Source organism: Anguilla rostrata, chromosome 2 (genome assembly GCF_018555375.3).
Source record: "Anguilla rostrata isolate EN2019 chromosome 2, ASM1855537v3, whole genome shotgun sequence".
Classification (NCBI taxonomy): domain Eukaryota; kingdom Metazoa; phylum Chordata; class Actinopteri; order Anguilliformes; family Anguillidae; genus Anguilla; species Anguilla rostrata.
This window is the reverse complement of record NC_057934.1, coordinates 41,256,038-41,276,196: the sequence shown is the minus strand read 5'-3', so window position 1 is coordinate 41,276,196 and position 20,159 is coordinate 41,256,038. Positions and strand designations below refer to the sequence as shown.

Below are 20,159 nucleotides of genomic sequence, written 5' to 3'. Positions count from 1 at the left end.
ACTGGCTCATGAAGCAAATGGGGTCACATTCGACACGTCGAATGGCTTAGCTGGCTGCTAAGTGCCAGCATCACAGGTCAGACAAAGAGAGAGTGTAAGAGCAGGACTGGCGCATAGCTGCAGGAGACGCTACAGGAGGGTTCCATCACACACGTGCACGGTGGGGACTAATGCAGGCTGAGAAGCCCACAGCAAGGTGAACAGATGACGGCACTCGGCCTGCCCGAGACCTGATGGAGCACACATGGCAGCGCCGGACATGTCAGAGCAAGGGGAGACTGTAAAGATTAGCGGGCCGGGACGCCAGCACCAGCCCAGTCTGTTGGTGTAAGAGAGATTACTCCTTTGTGCGACTGGAGCTGCGATCCACGGTAATCCACTGCTGTCTGCATTCCAAAGACCAGTTAGGAAAGAGGCTGGGACGGGAGGGCGGGGGTTAACCCCAGCCTCACAAACCACTCTTCAGACTCCAAACGCTCTTCGGCTGGTCTGTAAACAAGGCGCCATCACGCTGCTGGCTGCAGCCATCCGCATTCTTGAAAACGTACTTATCAACTTGGAGGGTAGTGATCCTCCTGCTCCCCCCCCCACCCCCCAAGCCCCCACCATCCGGAACACTTTCCCATGGCTCGCTCCAGTCTCCATGTGTCTGCCTGGAAGCCCGTTTAATTGCAGGGGAGCTGGTTGCCAGCCTGTCCTGTAGCAGACTGCTCAAAGACAAATCAGCACAAGACCGCTGTATTCCCCGTCTGCACAGTGAGGAGAACAAAAGCCACTCTGTGGGAGGGGTAAAAATAGCCCAGTTTACTAGGAGGCCTTTTGGCAAGTACCAGCATCTCTCCCCACACGTAAAATACAGGCATGCACTACTCGGGACCAAAGAAAACAAACTGAACTGCCATTGTGAGGTCCATTGTGCTCCGACAACCCAATACCTTTGTTGGGGCTCGTTCTTTGTGACTGGGCCATTCAGACGGTGTGCCGTGATGGAATGGGAGAAGAGGCCCAGAGAAGTTACAGGAGAAGTGTAAAAAGGCTGTGAGCTCTCAGGCCATTCGTTCGGGTAAGAGTCGCTAAATGGCTATCTGTGCGGTTAGAGCCAATGGTGTCGACTGCGGTTTGCTCAAGTTCAGACAAGCTCTCACCTACTTGTCGGCCTTTGCTCTCGCGCCACGTCACTGGCACAGAAGGGAGTGTCCACGTAGCGAGTTGACTGAAAGGCTACCAAACTCAGAACTTGGCCTCAGCTTCACCTGTGGCTACGCAGCCACGTAATATTACACGATTGAGAAAACGCATAGTCGAAAATCTTGGAAAGGCGGTCCGACGGTTACATTGCCGCTGTAATGCAACACCATCGGTTCAGAAAACAATGGGCTGCATCCGACAACAAGCGCATGCTCTCGTTTCAGCTAGTGTGGCACCTCGGAGGAGGAAGTGGGGGCAAATCAGAAGCAACTAATCAGTAGGAGGAGGAGGAGGAGACCTCACCTGGGTCCGCCAGGTTTGGATGAACTTAGCACTCATTTTTGCTAGTTTAACAAAGCAGCTCCTGGCTAGCATAGAAAATCTTGTCTGAGAACACGGCATTATTCAACAGATTAAACCATGCTCTCTCTATACAAGGAACCATGGCTGGAAGACGGAACCAGGAGGTACTCCTTGAAAGTGCTCATAAACTGCCTGCCCTTTATTTCATTTTGCCCTTAATCCCAGTGTTCTTCAAGACTTGCTGCATGTCATGGTCTGGCGCTGAGGAACCAGCTCTACAGCTGTGTCTGAGAGCTGATGTTCTTTTTCTTTTTATATCCGTGTACCCATAAAACCTCTCAGTGTAACGCACATGCAGATAAAGTCTTCAGGATGTTTGTGCATCTTTGTTTTACCAAGCGTCCTTTAAATGCACAGTCAAGTGCAATCCAATTCGGAAAGAGGCCAAGACAAAGCCGACATGTACTTAGCATTCCAGTAAGTGGCTACCAAAACCATCCAGACCCCTTTCTGAAAGGTTTTGGATGGCAGGATGCAACTTGGTTGTAATAAAAATTGCATTGGGAAGCCCGCTTTTGGAGCCTCCTGCTCCTTCACTCTTCTAAATAAATCATTAGAAGACTGATTAAATATGACACATCACACTGGTGGCTGGGGAATTTGACAGAACGAGGACAAAGACAGAATTTGGCATGAGGAGGGAAAGTCAAAATCCCCTAGTCACTGACTGCTGACTTGTTTGTTTCCTTGTCTTGCTCTTGGAGCTAACACAAAAGCACATCTGACACATCTTTTAGAGCAAAAACACATAGCCTCATTCACATCATCTTAATGTCATTTTGCTCATCTGAAAGATGATCACCAAACACGTACATTCATGTGAATGAATGATACCTTTGTTCCACACATGCTCCACAGGGATTTCAAAACATTTCAGCGATGACGTGGTGGGTTGGGTGAGGGGAGACATCAACTATGAGCTCCATTTTTAATCTGGTCACGCACAGGTCATCCACAGGACAGTGCTGGGCTTCTCGGGCAAGTGGAAAATGTCACCTCGCTAACCTTCTCATCTCCATACTAATGGATTACTCATCTGTGCATGTGTGTATGTGTGTCTTCTCAAAAGTCACACACTCTCTCACATGCACACACACGCTTATAAATTTTTTTACAACCATATTAATAAATGCCTCCAATTTTGTGAGCTGGTAAGATGTATAAACTTCAAAAATATCGTTTAAAATGAATTTTAATTTTATTTTTTATTCAAAATTAGCTACCATTCCACTAAACTTTTCAGCAAAGACTGGCTGCCTAATTTATAAGCAATAAAACAAAAAATGTGGCAAAAGCAGCAGGATGTGCAATGTGTGAGAACCAGGTGTTGCAACTCAAACCATTTCACAGGGCTCATGCTACACAGAGCTATGGCCCAGTTAGACCTTTTCCTGTAATGAAGCCCCAGTCTGGAGACCTGTGGGTTCTGACTCCTTGATCTCTTCTTTACTCTCGCTTGTAAAACTGTTGCCCATTTAAATGGAACTGGATCTCATATCAGTTCGTATTCCAAGCCTGTTGCTCCAACTGAGTCTTCAGGTTTTCCCTCTAGACTGCAGTGAGGGGAGGGGCCATGGGAGACAGGCACTACTCACTTTACTGTGACTCCAGGGGCCTTTCTGATAAGGTTCAAACACCACAGCCGGCACTAAAAATAGCAACAGGCAATTACAGGCTACCTCTCTAAAAGACGATGCAAAATGTGTCGTCCTTCCTTGCCAAGTAATAACAGTTCTCTTCTCGGCAGAGATAATTGATGGTTTGGAGGCAGGGAGGAACTTAGAATCTCTTGCGTTCATTCCTTCAACCTTCCTCTGGCCTATTAATGATGTACCCGAGCTTCCTGTTTGGAGAGGGCCCCCCTCCCTCCCTCCCTCCCTCCCTCCCTCTCTCTGTCGGTCTCTCTCCCTCTCCGTCTCTCTGAAGCCATGCACCAGCTGTTTCTGACACCGGTTTCCCAGTCAGAAAAACAGCACTGCAAGGTTCAATACGCTCTGATAGAGGGGCAGGAAATATAAAGAACACGAGCGAATCCGAGGCAGAGCGAGGCAATCAGAAATGTCAGCCATTCTAATGTGTGCCACAGATTGCCGCAGTACAGCGTGTGAGAGAATCCAGTGGACGTAATAAACAAAAGAGCGGCCCTGGAACGCTGCTGGCTCCCACTCGTTTCCTGATGAAAGCCATCCATCTTCCACGACGGCTCAGCCGGCAGAACGACCCTTTCAATTCCTCTGCAGCGGGCTCGGAGTCAGATCTGCTCCAGTCGGATGCTGCACGTTGCTGGATCTCCGCTGACAGGAATCCGACATGCGCCAAGAGAAAAAATACGAACCAGTTCGCAATTCTAATCAAAGGGCGCGAAACATGAAAAACATTCTGTGGAACAACAAACGACACGCCTGCAATTTCCCCATCTTCTACCCTCTCCTAAGTGTGTATTCGTCAGGTTACTACAAGCGGCAGCGTTTTATTACCCTGGGAATTATTTACATTAAATTTACATTAAAGGACTACAACAGGATGTTGAGAATCACCTCAGTTCAGCCATACCGCATGGCATTTACATGAACTCCAGGTTTATTTCCATACTGGCTGCATTTGTGGTCTCACTCTCGGATAAGCTACTCACTGTGACAAAAGAGGGTCAAGCAGAAGCATGAGAGTGCTTTGCGATACCAAGGATGAACAAATCAGGCTTTTTGATGCCTAAACAATTTCCATATAGAGTATACACTGGTCTCTGCATAAACAGTGGTTTGCTTTGCTTATTGTTCTACTGCATTACTGTGAGAACCATTACAAAAAGGGAAAATGGCCTGTCAGCATTCTCCTTTGGGAGCAGATTGCTTCGACATTTGTACTCCTTTGGTTTTCTTTGTTTTGTTCATTTTGAAGTCAGGTTCCATATGTGCAATTCAAAACACAACGCATGCATAGGACAGGAATGCACCAGAGGCCCCGTTCACATTACAGCGAAATACCTGCTCATTTTAGAGCCTAATGCGGTCAAGTTCACACAGTACGGTTATGAACGAGAGCGACAACCAGCAGCAACGCGTCCTGCTCGAAACAGGTAGCGACTACTCTTGTTCCTATGCAAATAAGCTTGCTTGTGCGAGTATAGACGGGAACGGGAGTTGACGACTGGTAACAAATGCAGAGTAACTGCGCAATGCTCCCTGACTTCGAAACCTGGCAGTACATTCAACACAGACTGCACCAAGGGCAACATTGAGCACTGTTTAAAAAAAAGCTTTATTGAACGTTGCAGCCTTCGCTGCCAGATCAGACATGGAAACACAAGGCCTCTTCGGCTGCTCTCCGCAGAGGTGAACAAAAATTGAATGGCGGCATCCATGTTTGTTGACATTGGGGATTGCATCTACTACGTGATATTTAAAATTTCCATTCAGAGCAAATATTGCGCCATTACAAACTGACTGACAGTGTGGTAAATATGGGAGCAAGTCCAGTCACTCGTTCATACGTGCAAGCATTCTTGGCCTTCTAAATATGCGCGTGTAAGAACACATAACATTAGCGACTCCAGTTAATTAAACTTTGGTTGTTGAGCCCGAAAACGCAAGAATGAATGGGGCCTTAGTGAGACTTCAACAGCTGGCTGGCAGGCTGACCCCTTATGTCAGAGGAACAGGTTTGGGGTCAGGCCTACCCGCAGATGTACTACAAAAACACGAGTCAACACGGCATGTCAAACGTACACACCTGACAGTAGCTGGTGACAACTGATAACTTGGGATGGAACAAAGAAGGTTGAAATTGCTAAATGTAGAGAGGGATTACACATGAGATGGCATTTCTTGGAGAACTGGTTGCTGCTGCTATACTGAGCAGTGAAGATGTGTTTAGTTGAGTTTTTTTTCCCCCCCAAGTCCAAATATAATCAAATGGTCACAGTAGGGATGGGCGATATGACTATTTTAAATCATCACCAGTACAACCTCAGCTATGTCTTTTCACGTAAATCATGTGGTGGTCGTCCTTCAAACTTTTCTAAAAACCCACTCTGGGAATGACTGCTAACCAGCGAACATGGTAACTGGTGTTGCTTGCTTTGAAAAAGTTTGATTAGCTGTAATGATACTTCAACCAATGGTTTTGGATTTCCATCACTTCACTGAAGTAGAACTGCAGTAAAACTGCTTTTTCATTGCCAATTGGTCTGTAGGCATGTAATGCCATGGTTTTGTGGTTTGTGACAGCATGATAAGTATCCTGAAAAATTCTACAACAACCAGGATATTATGGCATCAGAAAGTAAAAAAATGCTCTGCTATAGCCTAATTGTATAGAATTTCCATTTTATGCGCACATTTGAAATCCCAAGCCCACAAGGAGAAATATGTTAATGTTAGTTCTACACGCTGTTCACTGTTAATTCATCACATAATACTCATTATATTTTTATATAAAATTCTGTAATATGAATAATGCACCACCCACAAACTAAAAAATCCTGATAAGATCTTGTTTGCAGTCCTAGTTTGATTTTAATGTTACATACTGCTACTAATTTAACAACCTTTCATGATTATTTCAAACAGAGATAAGACGCACCGGCCAGAACAACAAGGGAAACAGCTCACCAACGAAACCACCAAGAAGAAAAACAAGATGGTGATGGTGTTGGCTACCCTGTGGAGAGACTACCCTTTTCTCAGGTCAGTTGCTAAAATCACTAACAATGTAATGGTGAATGCTGCTGGACACTACTAGCTACCTGCTACAAATAGCAGGTAGTTGAATGGAAGAGGAAGACTGACTGGAAGAGGGAGGACTGAAATTTCCTTTTCTAATCCTAATCGAGAGATTAAACCCTGTGGTTAAACATTCTGGATAACTCAAGGGCAGGTAAGCAAACAAAGGGTGGTCATGGTAACGAGGCCTATTAAAAAAAAACAAAAAAACGCCCATCTTGGAGCCTCAGCTTTTGCCTGAGCCACAAGGAAGCAACACCGCCCATTTGGCGAGGCTTCTCCGGGTTGGAACGCAGCCTCCTGGATAACAGTCTGGGTACGGGCTGCGCTGTTGGTTGCATGCATCCAGACCACAGGCACACGCTCAATACAGCTGACCTGCGTCAGGATCCACTTCCACTGATGGTCTGCAAACAGATTGATGTCTCTGTGATATTTGGTTTTTCTAAAGGGGCTTGGAATGCATCTTTCTGAAGCTGACAAGAGACTCAACAACTACACAGGCAGGGACAGAGAAAGGAGACTGGTAATGTTGTGTAAAACGGGCATGAGCTCACAACCCAGCTCTGAAACTAATCTTTAGGCATGTAAACACACCACTACACTGCCATCAAAACTGCCTGACACTAAGAAAACTAGCCTGCGCTCAGTGTCAGTATACTGCACTGTAACATGATAGTACATAGCCTACTCCTTTACCAAGAGTCTCACAACATACACACACACACACACACACACACACAACCCTGCCTCCCACAGAGCTTACCCTGAGGGATTTACAACCACCCCACAACAGTGTCTAATCTCCCCAGACCAACAAACACATTCCCCTGAACAGTACCACTTCCTGCAGGCAACCCCAATTCCCATCTGCTTTCAATTACGCCCAGGGCAAAAAACCAGCACCCATAAAATAGGGGAAACATGGGTACCTTCTCATCTCTGACCAATCTTCTATGATTGGCTTCTGATGTGGATAGAGCTATGTTTAGGGGGAAAGTTCATGTCAACAATGTTCAATTTTATTTGAAGCTAAATTGTTCCACAATTTACCCCACACCAAGGCAAAGAAAATGTGATAGGTTTGATTTATTTTTTTTCCTCCAAACACGTTTCTGTAACCCAATCATGTCGATCACACACAGCAGTACACCACTAAGACACATGAGAGTACATGCCATAATGACTCAACATCAGTGCACAATACTGAGATGGGGCAGTAACTAAAAGTGTGTACATTAGATAAGTCCCATTTTTCTCTCTGGGGTTGACTTCCCTGCCTTTTTACGTCCGGGTAAAGGCTTCCAAATCACCACGGCCATCGAGCTTGCACATCCTGATACTGTCCTTCATAATGTGGGCAATGCCTCCAGTCACAGTGGAGACGAGCATAATGCTGTGAAAGAATGGGTTCGTGCCAATCACTTATTTTCACTCCTTGCATCTCTTCTTTGCTTCCTTTCAGCACTCCTTAGCTCTATCCAACGAAGGAGGCGAGAAAGAGCTGCAGGGTTAAGACACGCGGACGGAGGAATCGTGGCCACATGTATTAGACAAATAGAACGTGTCAGTTTGAAGCAATGTCAATTACAGGCGTCATTTCATTTATTTAAAAAAAAAAGACTTTTACAAAGCCTGCACTTGTGTATCCTTGCTGGTGCATCCTCTGGGAGCCTCCATGCTACTCCAAGGAACATTTAATGAATCGGAATGTCTTTAAAGATAGCAGACCTCGATCAATTTTTAGGTCAGGCGAGGACTGAGGAGATGCGGACGGATAAAATAAGCTTTTGGAAAGAACCCAAAATCTCTCTGTGGCACATCAAGCACTGGGTGTGTAATGACATCCCCCAAAGGGTGTGGATATAGCATCATCCCATAACTCTTGGGCCCACATTCAGAAACAGAGCATGACTGTGCCATGTGTCTTCAGCCCGCAGCAGTGGGACCATAGACACTGTTCCATAACAGGCTGATGCAGGAGAGAGCTATTAAACCCTCACGGCTCTCAGACGTATTCTCAACAGCCTTTGCTGATGGAGGGGAGAGTGTAGTGTACACACTGGGCTTACGGGAGTATATATTCACGCATACACCCTTGCACAGTGCAAGATCCTCATCGCTGATGTTCCCGCTGAATTCAAAACCACCCCAAAAGGATTGCCGCAATTGCCGTTTTAACCTCTTCATGCAATTCCCCTGAAACTTCAATGCTCTCTCTCTCCCTTTCCCACTCCTCAGCCCTGGTCTGTAATTACACAGATGGGGGACTTGGTCTAGTATGTAGATTTGTAGCGCTCAGAACAGGCCTTGCGGACCGCAGCGATCGCTCCCTCCTCTCTAATCAGGCACACTGCCCCGAGCGCCGCTGGCTCCAGCTCCCCACCACTTCAGGAGATGCGCAGAGATAATGACAGAATAGCAGCCAAGGACCCCGAAGCTCCAGACTCCGCCCAGGGTCCACACCATCCCCGCACCGGGCCCACCTGAGAGGGCGGGAAATGGCACCGCCCATCCGCGCTGCCGCACACTCTTCTGCAACCACAGGGGTCGGACCGCACGCAAACTGACGGGGCACCGACAGTCCACCGGACGAACGCGGCCTCATCGAGCGGACTGCTGAAAGTGGGCCATGGGTGGGCAGCCCCAAAGGGCTAGAGAGCATTTCACCTCCCAATTAACTCAACTGATCCAATTAAATTCGCTCGACTGGAATCACTAAAATTAGTCATGATTTTTACTTCCGTAATGATGGCCCAGTAATGGGCCAAAACTGTCCCATCTTATTTAATAGTGTGACTGTTGGAAAGACAGACTGTGAAAATGTGCTCCAATTAGCAAAATGATTCCTCTAATTGGTCCTAAAAGAAGGAAGTTCAAAAGGACGGTAGCCAAACGGGTCATAGGCCTTTGGAAGCGAGTTGGCCATCCCTCTGTACCCCATTGTCTCAGATGAGAAAAACAGTGACTGCACTTGAGACGACCACACAGAGTACATGCACCCCGACTCTCCCCCTCTCCTCTGAACAGGCATATCCACATTTCTGGACTGGCCACCTGAGTCGCCCGCCATCACCAACAGCCGCAACTCTCTGGTGAATGATGCCCAGCAAGACGAAGGCTGCAAAAGCAACCTTAGAAGGCGTGTGTGCGTCTGTCAGTATCTCTGTCATTATCAAGAATAGAGGAGCAGCTCTTACCAGGTGTTTTAGCACATTACTAAACTCCTGTTCTCAAAGGTCCTCAGGTTTTCTGCAATTTACTAGTGTGGCAACTTTCTTACCATCCAGTCATTTCATTTTACATAATCCATAAAGTTGCTGAAAAGAAAAGAATCTGCACATTCTTTCCACAAAGTGCTGCATGAATAAGGAGTGCATGTGGGAGTATGGCTTACATAACTGCTTTTGACTGAATCATGGCACTGAAAGCTGACAGGTACAATGAGGAGATGCACTGATTCACCTGACTGTGATTTCATCTGGCCTCTCTCCTTTTATTAAAAGCGTAAAGCTATGCATTTACTTAGCCCATCAATGGCCTGACAGGACTGAGCGGATTAAAAAACAGCAATGCATTATTCCTGACTCCCGGCCCTTTAAAAGTACAGGCCTGATATTCTCAGCTAGGCTTGTAAACAGGTCAATGAACTGGCTGACAGCACAGGAGAATCTGGAACCATCATTTCAGCTCTTGGTTTCAAAGAGCAACTTTTTTATATATAAAATTAGTAAAGTACATTACTGGAAGTACATTTTCATGTGATGGTTAAAGCAGCACTTGGATGTCTCCCTCTTAACACAGTCTGTCCATTCCTGACACCCAACAGCTCGCAGTACAGGACAGCCAACAGCTGGGCCTGACTGCAGCTTGGATTGATGCTTCGGTGCGGAGGGTATTTAGACTCTCAGAAGGCAGTCACTCTTGGTGTTCAGCAAAAACAGTCCACTGGGCAGGCTTCCAGTACTGTACCACAGATAACCGTGTAGGAGTTTTCCCAATTAACAAGCTGTACTGCAGTGTGGATATGTAGGAGTGGAGAGGAAGCAGTACTCACAAAAAACACAAAGTTGCTGTGTGTACCATTTTCATGATAAATTGTGGTTATACTTATACCCTGGGCCAACGGAACACCGCTGAGCCTGTAGTAATGCTTTTTTGCATTAATTCACCATTAAACTGTGTGTGCCAACGATACGGGATAACAGAGCCCTGGGGTGGGCTGGTGGATCAGTGGGGGTGGGGCTCTGATAGAGAGATCCGTGGCAACAGCACTGGCTCTCTCCTTGGTGGTCAAATGGGCTGGCATAACAGGAAGTCAGTGTCTCTGCTTAACTGCCCCTCTGTTATTGGAGATCAATGACTCTCACACAGTGATTCATGTGTGGGTTCACAAAGGACAGCGGCTATCACTGACCTCAAGGCTAGGGGAACAAACCAGTATGACTGCCCACTGAGTCAAAGAAACTGTGACTCAATTTAATGATACAATTCAAGGCTATGTTATGAAAGCAGGCTCGCCAAGCATTTCAGAGAATTTATCGTCACTCTAATCTAAGAGAATCGAAAAGTCCTTTTTCCCCCCGATTTGAACTCAGTGACAGCAACTTGAGGGGCTGGCTAATAATTCACTCTTTCACGCCAAAGAATGACACCCGCTAGAGCTGTGTCACACTGGCACCCGTCTCTGGGTGACTCAGCGGGATGATTAATCGGCCTCCTCCTGCTCTGACCAAAGGGAGCTGCTTCTCACCGTGCCGCATGCCTCCAGACCAGGCTCTGCTCACTCTCAGCTTCAACCGTGTCCCTTTACCGAGACGCCAGGCCCAGTGCAGCTGAAGGAGGAAGGACTTTCTCTCCTCTCTCCCACCACTTTTTTCCTTCCCTCGGTCACGACACGCTTACTCAGCAGAACTATGAGGTCATGCGTACAGTCGAGAGACTTCGGAGGGGTTTAGACACTGTGGGACTCCGCTTTAGACGCTTGGATGAGAGGGAGACATTTCATTGTTGCGCAAAGGGAAAAAAACTCATTGAAATTCACCTGCTGCTGCAACAGAAAGAACTTAAATGTGTTCAAAAACCACTCAAGAATTTCTCCTTTGACAGCAAACCACAGGTGTGCTCTAGCATAATCTAAAAGGTTGGCAGATATTAGGAGTATGGGTCTGCCCTATTGTGAGCTCACTCAAAGACTGTGTGACTAATAATGATGATGTTAACTGCCAACCTGAATCACTCGGAGAGAAACATGTCAGATTCTCTCTAAGGTTCCTGGAAGACTGAGACTCAGAATATTACTGACCAGCTGCTCAACAGTACTATGTACACAGCAAATCCAGCAGGAGCTGCAGGACAGCTTCTTTTTTTACCCTGATACCATGCCTTCCCCTCCCCACACTGTAAGACTGCTAACAAAACTTACAATGAACTAGTGTATTTGATTATTAAAAACTAACTGTGGTCCTGTAGCTTTGCACACACAAGCTGCCACTCAGTAAGAGTTTAAGGATCTCTGTGTTGCATTATACACAAAATACCAAATTAGGAATCGTTTAATCCAGCATTAGAGTAACCTGGTGTTATGTTCATCACTGCTGAAGCCACAGTTTTGGTAACAGTTAAAGCTAAAAGAAAACAGGAATGGCAAGGGATTGGACCTAAACATACACATTGGGTTTACTAAGTGACTCCTACACAGCACTAATAAATGAGACTCCCTTTCCTCTTCATGCATTTTCAGGAAAAGAGCATTCCCATCCAGGTAGGTGGTGATAATGAGGAGAGCACAGAATGGGTTCTCGTCTTCCCACACACACACAGTTCTCAGACCATCCATCAGAACGTCAGTGACCTCTCCCTCCCATCCCCACGCCCTAACAGGCTCATCCCCCTCCCGATCAGGGGCAGTTAGCGCGCTGACAGGATTAGCACTCTCCTTGGGAGCCCGCTGGCTGTGTGTTCAATCGGCTGTGGGACCGGGTGAATGTTCGCGCTCCTTCCTGCAGGCTGGGGGGAAATGGGTGCCATTTTTTCCCCTTTTCAAATGACAACAAAAGGGTGGCATTTGTGAACATGTAGTCACCACGGGGTCTGGTTTTACCATAACCACCTCCAGCAGCGTTGTGTGTTTACTAAACACTGTGACGCAAGAGTTTACAGAAGACCAGCCTCTGTTAAGAGGATTACACAAGGTTACACAGAGAGAGGGAAAAGGCAAGAGTGGAGCCAAGCGGCAATGTGGAAAATGAAATAAAATCTAACAACAACATCCAATAAATTACAAGCAGGCAGGGAATAATTCGCACCTACACAACAGGGAGAATTCAGAACTTTTCCCACAGAAATAACTACAATGACCAGACTTTTGAATAAATTCCTATGTTCCTATAAGTTCCTATAAGTGTAGCTATAGCCTCCCCATCAAAGGAGGTTAGCTAGCTAGCAACTTGCACCAATGGACAGCTTCCCGCTCCAAAAGGTAGTAAAGAATAACTCAATCTCTGAATAGTTCAGGTGGTTCATAAGTTAATGCCGGCAGCACACAACATAAGTTCTGTGTACTTGCTCCAGATTAGAGACTGCACGTTTATTTTTATATTACTGATTTCATAACAGAAAAGAGTAAACATGTAAATTTTCCTTATCCCAATGTTCACCTTGATATTCTGTGGAGACTAATGCTTTAGGTCATAGGTTACCATGTGAAGTAACAAATAAACATCACAGGAAGGACTTGCCAGTGCTTTATGGAGCCTGACATTTTCAAACAAACTCAAACTTAGGAACCTGTGTATTTGAGGTGACAACATTATAAGTAACCGAGTGAAGTGAAAGATGAGAGGGGGAGATTAACGCAGGGACAAGTTACTTCAAGGAATGTAGGAGAACATGGGTAGCACTGCTTTGGAATCTGGCTGGTTTAGTTTCTCTGAAGCATTGGTGAAAGTTTAGCTATACCATCCTTTTGATATCAATTATCTGGTGCACAGACAGATTTTTGTTGTTTTAAAAATACATCGTGTATGGTTTATGAAAGCGATCAACTTGGCTTTTTATGTTAAGAAACAATGCATGCAGTACTTCAGCAGCCTAAAGTAAATTAAAAAATAGAAGAAAAAAAAGAAATAAAAATGGCTCTTCTTGTGAGTCCTGTTCGACTAAGAATAGGTGCACGCTCCCTAAAGTAAACACTGCATGATGAAGGACTTCCAGAGGAATCTGCAAGGCTGCACACCTGCTCTGGACGGGCCTCAGCGGCAGTGTGAAAAGGGAGCGGGAGGTGGGCACGGCCCAATGTGTCAAAGGACAACAACTGCAGGAGGTCTGCCAGCACGGCCAGGGAGGGCCGAACTGGGCCTCGAGGGGGGACCGGACTCAAGAGCAATATCGACGCAGAAACATCTGCCAGCTTAGGGGCATTCTGACAACTGACGAGCCAAGGATTCGTTTGTGAACATGTCTTAAAGGAAAATAAATGGCATAAATGAACATTTCAAAAAGGTACTCTTATATCCTCAGTATGTCTGAGTTAGACAGCTTCAGACGGCAAAGCAGTGTTTCAAAATCTCAGCAGCTTCATGAAATTGCCTCCTGTCAGCTAGATAGACCAGAATCATAATTAGACTGGAGGAGATGCCTACTTTCCTGCTTTGTTTACTAGCAAAGACAAATAAAATATGACAAAACCAAAGCTAGATTTCTGCTCCACCAGTCTACATCAGGAAATGTATCATTTAATACAAAAAAAATTATGCCATGCAGATAGTAATCTCAGGAGGGCTGAATTTACCATGTCCCTAGAGAGGGACAGCAGAAAAGACATTGAAAAGGCTACTGGACAGGAGCAGCCCTCTGTACAGGGACAAACTGCGTGCAGTACGTTTCACACACACAGACCACAAACCTGCAAAGGAATTCACACTTAGATTTGGAACCTGCGCTGTCTAGCAGGAACCCACACTCAGACCCGAAGGCTGTGCTGCGCTGTGTTCCCTCCCACACGCGCTCGCCTACGCCATCACCCCGCCTCCACGCCGTGCCCTCCCTTCCCACCGCCGCTTATGTAACGGCACTCGACGTCGCTCTCGGCCAACAGGCACCGCAGAGAATGTACGGTGAGTGGTCAAGAGCACTGAATCATCTTCGCCTCTTATTCAACACTGCGATTAATCCAAAAAAATGGGATTGTTTCACAGTCTAACTTCACCTTCCAAGTCATTACATAATAAGCGCGTGGGCTGGTAATCAATGCAGAATTGCCCACGCTCGCTTTTAAAAATGTGCTAAATGCTGGCGGTCAACAAAGAGAGACAGTGGAAAAGATGAGGTGCCAAAAACTACGGGCCTGAACTCCATGAGGAAATGACTGCGCAGACGCAAGCCAACTGCACCAGCAGCAGCACGGCAAACAAGCACGCCGAAGGAAGCAGCCCTCCGGAACATTCTGTCTGAACCGCTGAGAGGTTTTTCCAGTTTCTTCCCCAGGCCTGCGGTTTCCGGGTACCTTGTTGTCAGACTGCGTCTGTGTGCCCTTTTCCCGGAGCCTGGTGGGTAAACACAAACCCGACCCGCCCTGCGACTGAACCACGAGACCGCATCTCGCTCCTTTCACCACTTAAGGTTTCGAAAAACAAGATGCTTATCGGCACAGGGCAAACGCTCCAGGGCTGCTCTCAGTCAACAGCTCAGTGACAACGGGGAGGACCCCGGCTCGCTGCATACGGGCCGCACGTACCGGCCCTGTTGAATGAGGAAGCCACAGCAGTGTGTGCGAAAAACATACGCAGGAGCGCTAAAACCGGAAGGTAAGAATTAAAAGCACGCACGACACAGTCAAGCACATCCCTGCTGATTTCCCCTATTGTGTGTCCAACATGAGCAGAGGCAAAGCTGCTTGCCAGCATTTGAAATTAAACACCAAGAACGAGAGTTGCACAAACAAATGACTGAGATACCCATGCATGTAGTAATGTAGAAAGCTATCAGAACAAATAAGCCATTTCTAGTGCAAAAAAGAAAGTAAGAAAGAAGAATTCATATGCCAAGATGAAGAATTCATAAGGGAATTTGTCCCGGAAAAATACTCTGCATTCCATCAATGCCTAGGCTGCCAGTGACACCAAAACCCCGGTTAAGAAGGGGCACCTTTTGCGGCATTCATACAATGTGACACCAATGTTACAAATGTGCTCTGGCTCTCCACAGCGGCCATGCCGGACGGCACATTCACTCACCATCTCGTCCAGGGCGTAGCGTAACAATCCATGCTCGTAGAGAATGAAGAACCTCCTCTGCCACTTCTGTGAGGGAGAGAACAGTGTTCAGTCAGTGTTCAGGCATGTGTAACCTGGCAGGAGCACGCATGTTGGGCATTCAAACCCTGCTGGGTCTGGTTCCTGTTCCTATCACACCCCGGGTCTCTCCTGACAGAGTGATTAAACTGTCTGTCACCTGGTTTTCCAGGTTGGCTCTAAACAGCCTATAATGCTCCCCATGTGACCCCCCCCCCCCCCCCCCAACACACTATGGGACATTGAGGCTGCCTGATGCATCAAACTGATCAGTGGGGGCCTGACCTTTGAGAGAGAACACAGAGGCTCATAAATACCAAGCGCTGTAAAAGTCCCTTCCATCAGAACACACGCAGATTAACATAACCAATGCCTCCAACTGTTTAATCCAGGATTCCTCCTTAATCTCATTAAAGGGATATGGATTTGCTAGTGGCAGACTCACCCTCTCCTGGCACACACCTATTTTGTGTGTCCTGCACCTTACATTATATAGTCTCTATTTAACAACAAACAGCAGAAATCATGTCTTCAGTGTGGCAGATATAGAATGCGGGACCGATCCAGGAACAGGTCTACAACCATACAAGGTAAAACCATGCTCTGATGAAAAGGCAAATCTGTTGCCAAGAGACTGCAATGAAAATTACCATGAGGGTAGTTTGTAATGCAGACCCAGCTAACACAAAATGTTCTCACAATGTTACTGGAATATTTGGTTATAAATGAATATTTAGTTATAACATTGACACCACACTGCAGCAACATTGTGAGAAGATTTTGTGTTAAGCTGGGGAGCTGGGCTGGCTAAATAATGAAGCAAACTAGTTTTGATACGTGATGTGAACTCATTTGGTCTGGGGGGGACCCTGAAGTTCGGATTTTGTCAGACTCACATTACAAATAAAGACTTAGGCCTCAGGCCAGAACACCAGTATAAAAATAATAAACTAGCCTATAATATATAACTTCCTGGTTCAAAATGTAATACTTTTTGTTATTGAGATTTAAAGAGCTGAGGCCTTTGTTTACAAAAACAACGGAGAAATTAACTTTGGGACTGCCATATCTCAGGCCATAAGGTCTCCCTTTCTGAATGGGGCTTTGACTGTTTTCTGGACCTAGGGGTGTAGTTTTAGTAAGGGATGTGTCTGGTCGTGTCCCCCACTGAGTAAATCTTAACTGAATGGCATGTAGAATCAAATACCCTGTTTTGCTATTGCGGGACTTCTTCTCATAGCTGTGTCGTTGAAAGACTGACTAAACTACTGCAGGTAGCCAAGTTTTTTCTTCATTTCTTGGTCCATATCAGCATGGCATGCATTATAATTCTCAGTTTGAAAAGAAGCCTATCATTGTATCATTTCACAGACAAAGTATAAGTATACAATGGTGGTCAAAAACTTCAAAATCTATTTAGAAAATCAGTTTTTTGTCCAGCTAATTTTGGCCAACATGACACTGTTACAATAAATTAACGTTAGCAAGTTAGCTGAGCTATCAAGACAATAATTACAGGCAAAAAAAATACACAGACATGAAATTGAAGAGTCATGGCTCAGAGTATAGCATTTGCTCTGAAGAACATGTTGATACAGAATGTTTTGGCACAATATTGAACCCATCTCTGATTATGCAAAGTAAGTTCAATCACCAACATTTGAAATGTCAAAATGTTCTTATTGGAACTGCCAGTGCTCAAAATTGTAAATGTCAAAGGTAGTTCTTTATCCTCAAAGATTGTCTACATCACCGAGAAAAAAAAATCTAGGTTTGGGACAGGTTTAGACTTGAAACCCCAGACTCAGGTTGAGGTCAGGATTACACTTCAGGCCTGATAAAAAAGCTCCACTTCAAACCTTTTTGTGTCTTTTCAGTGCAGCAGAAAGTACAAATAAAAACATTTTGTGCACTTTTTCCAACCAGTACCGACATGAAAAGCAAGATGTTCAGGATCCCACTTCCTGATGAGACTCAAACCCCCCAAAGCAACTTCACTTCCACATGCAGCTTCTTTCAACCTTTTAATCAAACTCAAGAGACATCCGTTCCCCCCATTGGAACAAGGGATTAAAAAAATAACTCCAGAGATGCACTGTACATAAAGAGTGCAGCTTGTACTATAAACACACATCCTGCCAAATCCCAATTTCCTCAGCTCTTGGTTTGACGGAGGGAAAAGTTCCCTGCTTCGCAGTCCTGTCCTGCGTTGTCTGGCCGCAGGGCTCTGTTCAGCTGATTCCCTGGGACTCAGCGGGCACAAAGCACAGAGCGCAGAGTGCTGAGCCCAGAGCGCAGAGCCCAGAGCCCAGAACCCAGAGCCCAGAGCCCAGAGCCCAGAGCCCAGAGCCCAGAACCCAGAGCGCACAGCGCAGAGCCCAGAGCGCAGAGCCCAGAGCCCAGAGCCCAGAGCCCAGAGCGCAGAGCGCAGAGCACAAAGCACAAAGCACAGAGCCCAGAACCCAGAGCCAAAATCGCAGAGCCCAGAGCGCAGAGCCCAGAGCCCAGAGCCCAGAACACAGAGCCCAGAGCGCAGGCTGCTTTTCAGCTCTCTCCTGGCTCTCAGGCTCCCAGCCTGCACTGTGTTTGTGGGAACCAGAGCAGTGAATCCCTCCGCACCGCCACAGAGGGGAACAATGCTGTACGGGTACACGTGACTCAGTGACCCCCCCCTCCCCCCTCCAAACTCACACAGAAGCCACACAACGTAAACAGAGCCTTGGCTGAGGCTGAGGGGAATGAGCCGCCTCAGTGACCAGGCACAGAGCCCCACGGGTCTCCTCCCACTTAAGCTCCTTTTGAACATGCAGGAAACAGCACCTTGCTTTGGTATCTCTAACAATGCTTTATAAGCAAATGATCCCAAAGGCAAACTAAAAAGAACCATATGCAACATAAGCTCAAGGACGGGTGAAAACCCCACAGTGAGACTGTACACAGAGGCAGCAATGCAACGCGGGCTAGTAAGCAAACAGACACTGAGTGAGACGCAGCGCACTGTAAACTCATGAACCACAATGGCTTGTGTGACTATGCAAACAGCCCTGCTTCAGTAATACATGGGTGGATGTTGGTTCACCTCACAGAGGACGCCATATGAGGTCATGGGTGGCAGGGCAGGGCGAGACACCACAACAATAATTACTGAATACAATAATGATCACAAACACCATGTGGTGCATTGCCTTTCTTTTCTTTTTTTTTTATTATACCTGATGCACAGTAAACATCCAAACTTCACAGGCCACGTGAAGTGCTTCAAGGGGGGTGACACGGGGGTGTTCATAAGACAGCAGCAAGGCCATACAGCTTCCATGTGATCACGTGACTTGTTTTTGGCAGCAAAGGTTTGCTGCTGATTGGCTGTCTTCACACCCAATAGATAACAGCAGTGACATTTTTTCCACCAGAAGCATTTTTTTAATTAAAAAAAAAAAAAAAAAAAAGATTTACAACAGAATCAGGTATAATTAAAAAAAAACTAATACAAGGTGAAGGACAATAAACCACATGGTGGCAATGATCATCACTGCGTTTGATAATTACTGTTGCGGTATATCCCCCAGCCCTAATGGGAGGTGACACTCCTGACGACAGCCAAGGCCTGTGACTAGTGAAACCAAAGTGTGAGCCCGATCGAACGTACGAAAAATAAATAACCAGCGAGCGAAGGGCCAGTTTTACTGCAATTCCAAGTGACTCACAGCTATGGCATAAAATCTGGCAGCACAAGACCCCAGAGTACGTAAGACTGGCAGCTGCCACATTTGTGTGCCATTACCAGGCATTACCAGAGCAGGGAATCTGGCAGCAGCTGGAAGAAAGTACGTGTCCATAAACATCGCTCAGCTGGGACCGTTATTGCCAGTGCAGCAAGGCTGTTTATGTCCCTCAAGGGCTGGAAATAAACAAAGACAGTCGACTTGAAACTCCAGCGTTCTGAAGTCACAGTGATTCCGGGCAGATCAGAGCCATGCAATAAAACTGCCACCGCATCCCTCCCTCAGTACAGTAAAATTCCACTCCTGGGAAGAAGAGTTTTTTTTGTTTTTTTCTTCTTCTTTGGTTGGTTTACAATGGGCTTTCCCACGGTGCTCTGATGTTGCTTGTCTTTGCGCTAAGTGCCCTAACATAAACAGCAGATAAGCTGCGCAGAATGTGCACCGCTGCCCTGCGGACGCGCCAGTTCCCTGTCGCGCGTCTGCGCAGCGCTGAAGGTCCGCTGGAACGGCGGAGCGTGGCCTTACCTCAGCCTAATCGGCCCTTCAGGCTGAGAAGGCCACTCCTGGGGGCGAGAGTCGTGATGACGAGGCATGCGAGGACACAGAGAACGCTGGGATACTCGATGGCACTGTGGGGTGTCATCTTTTTTGCTACAATGCTTAAATTCACCAGAAATAGAATAGTTACCTCTTCATTTGACTTCATTGTTCTGATATCTCCCCTGAATAACACCTGTGTTATCTTCTATTAACTACTACAATATATATAAAACTAGACAGAAAGCAGGCTGCGAAACTCTGCATCCTAGCAGATGAAGAGAAGATGGCTAGAGATGACAGCAGAAGTAGATCACACTGACCTACCCAACTGG

The 20,159-nt window shown here is 46.4% G+C and overlaps 1 protein-coding gene across 5 annotated transcripts in view; it reads right to left on the bottom strand.

The window, feature by feature from the left end:
• si:ch73-103b11.2 (uncharacterized) overlaps positions 1 to 20,159 on the bottom strand; it is a 104,411-nt gene that overhangs the window by 75,808 nt on the left and 8,444 nt on the right. For all 5 annotated transcript variants that reach the window (XM_064322244.1, XM_064322243.1, XM_064322242.1 and 2 more), the window contains exon 3: positions 15,509 to 15,574. In XM_064322244.1, coding sequence (XP_064178314.1) covers positions 15,509 to 15,574 — 66 coding nt within the window. The remainder of the gene's footprint in view (positions 1 to 15,508; positions 15,575 to 20,159) is intronic.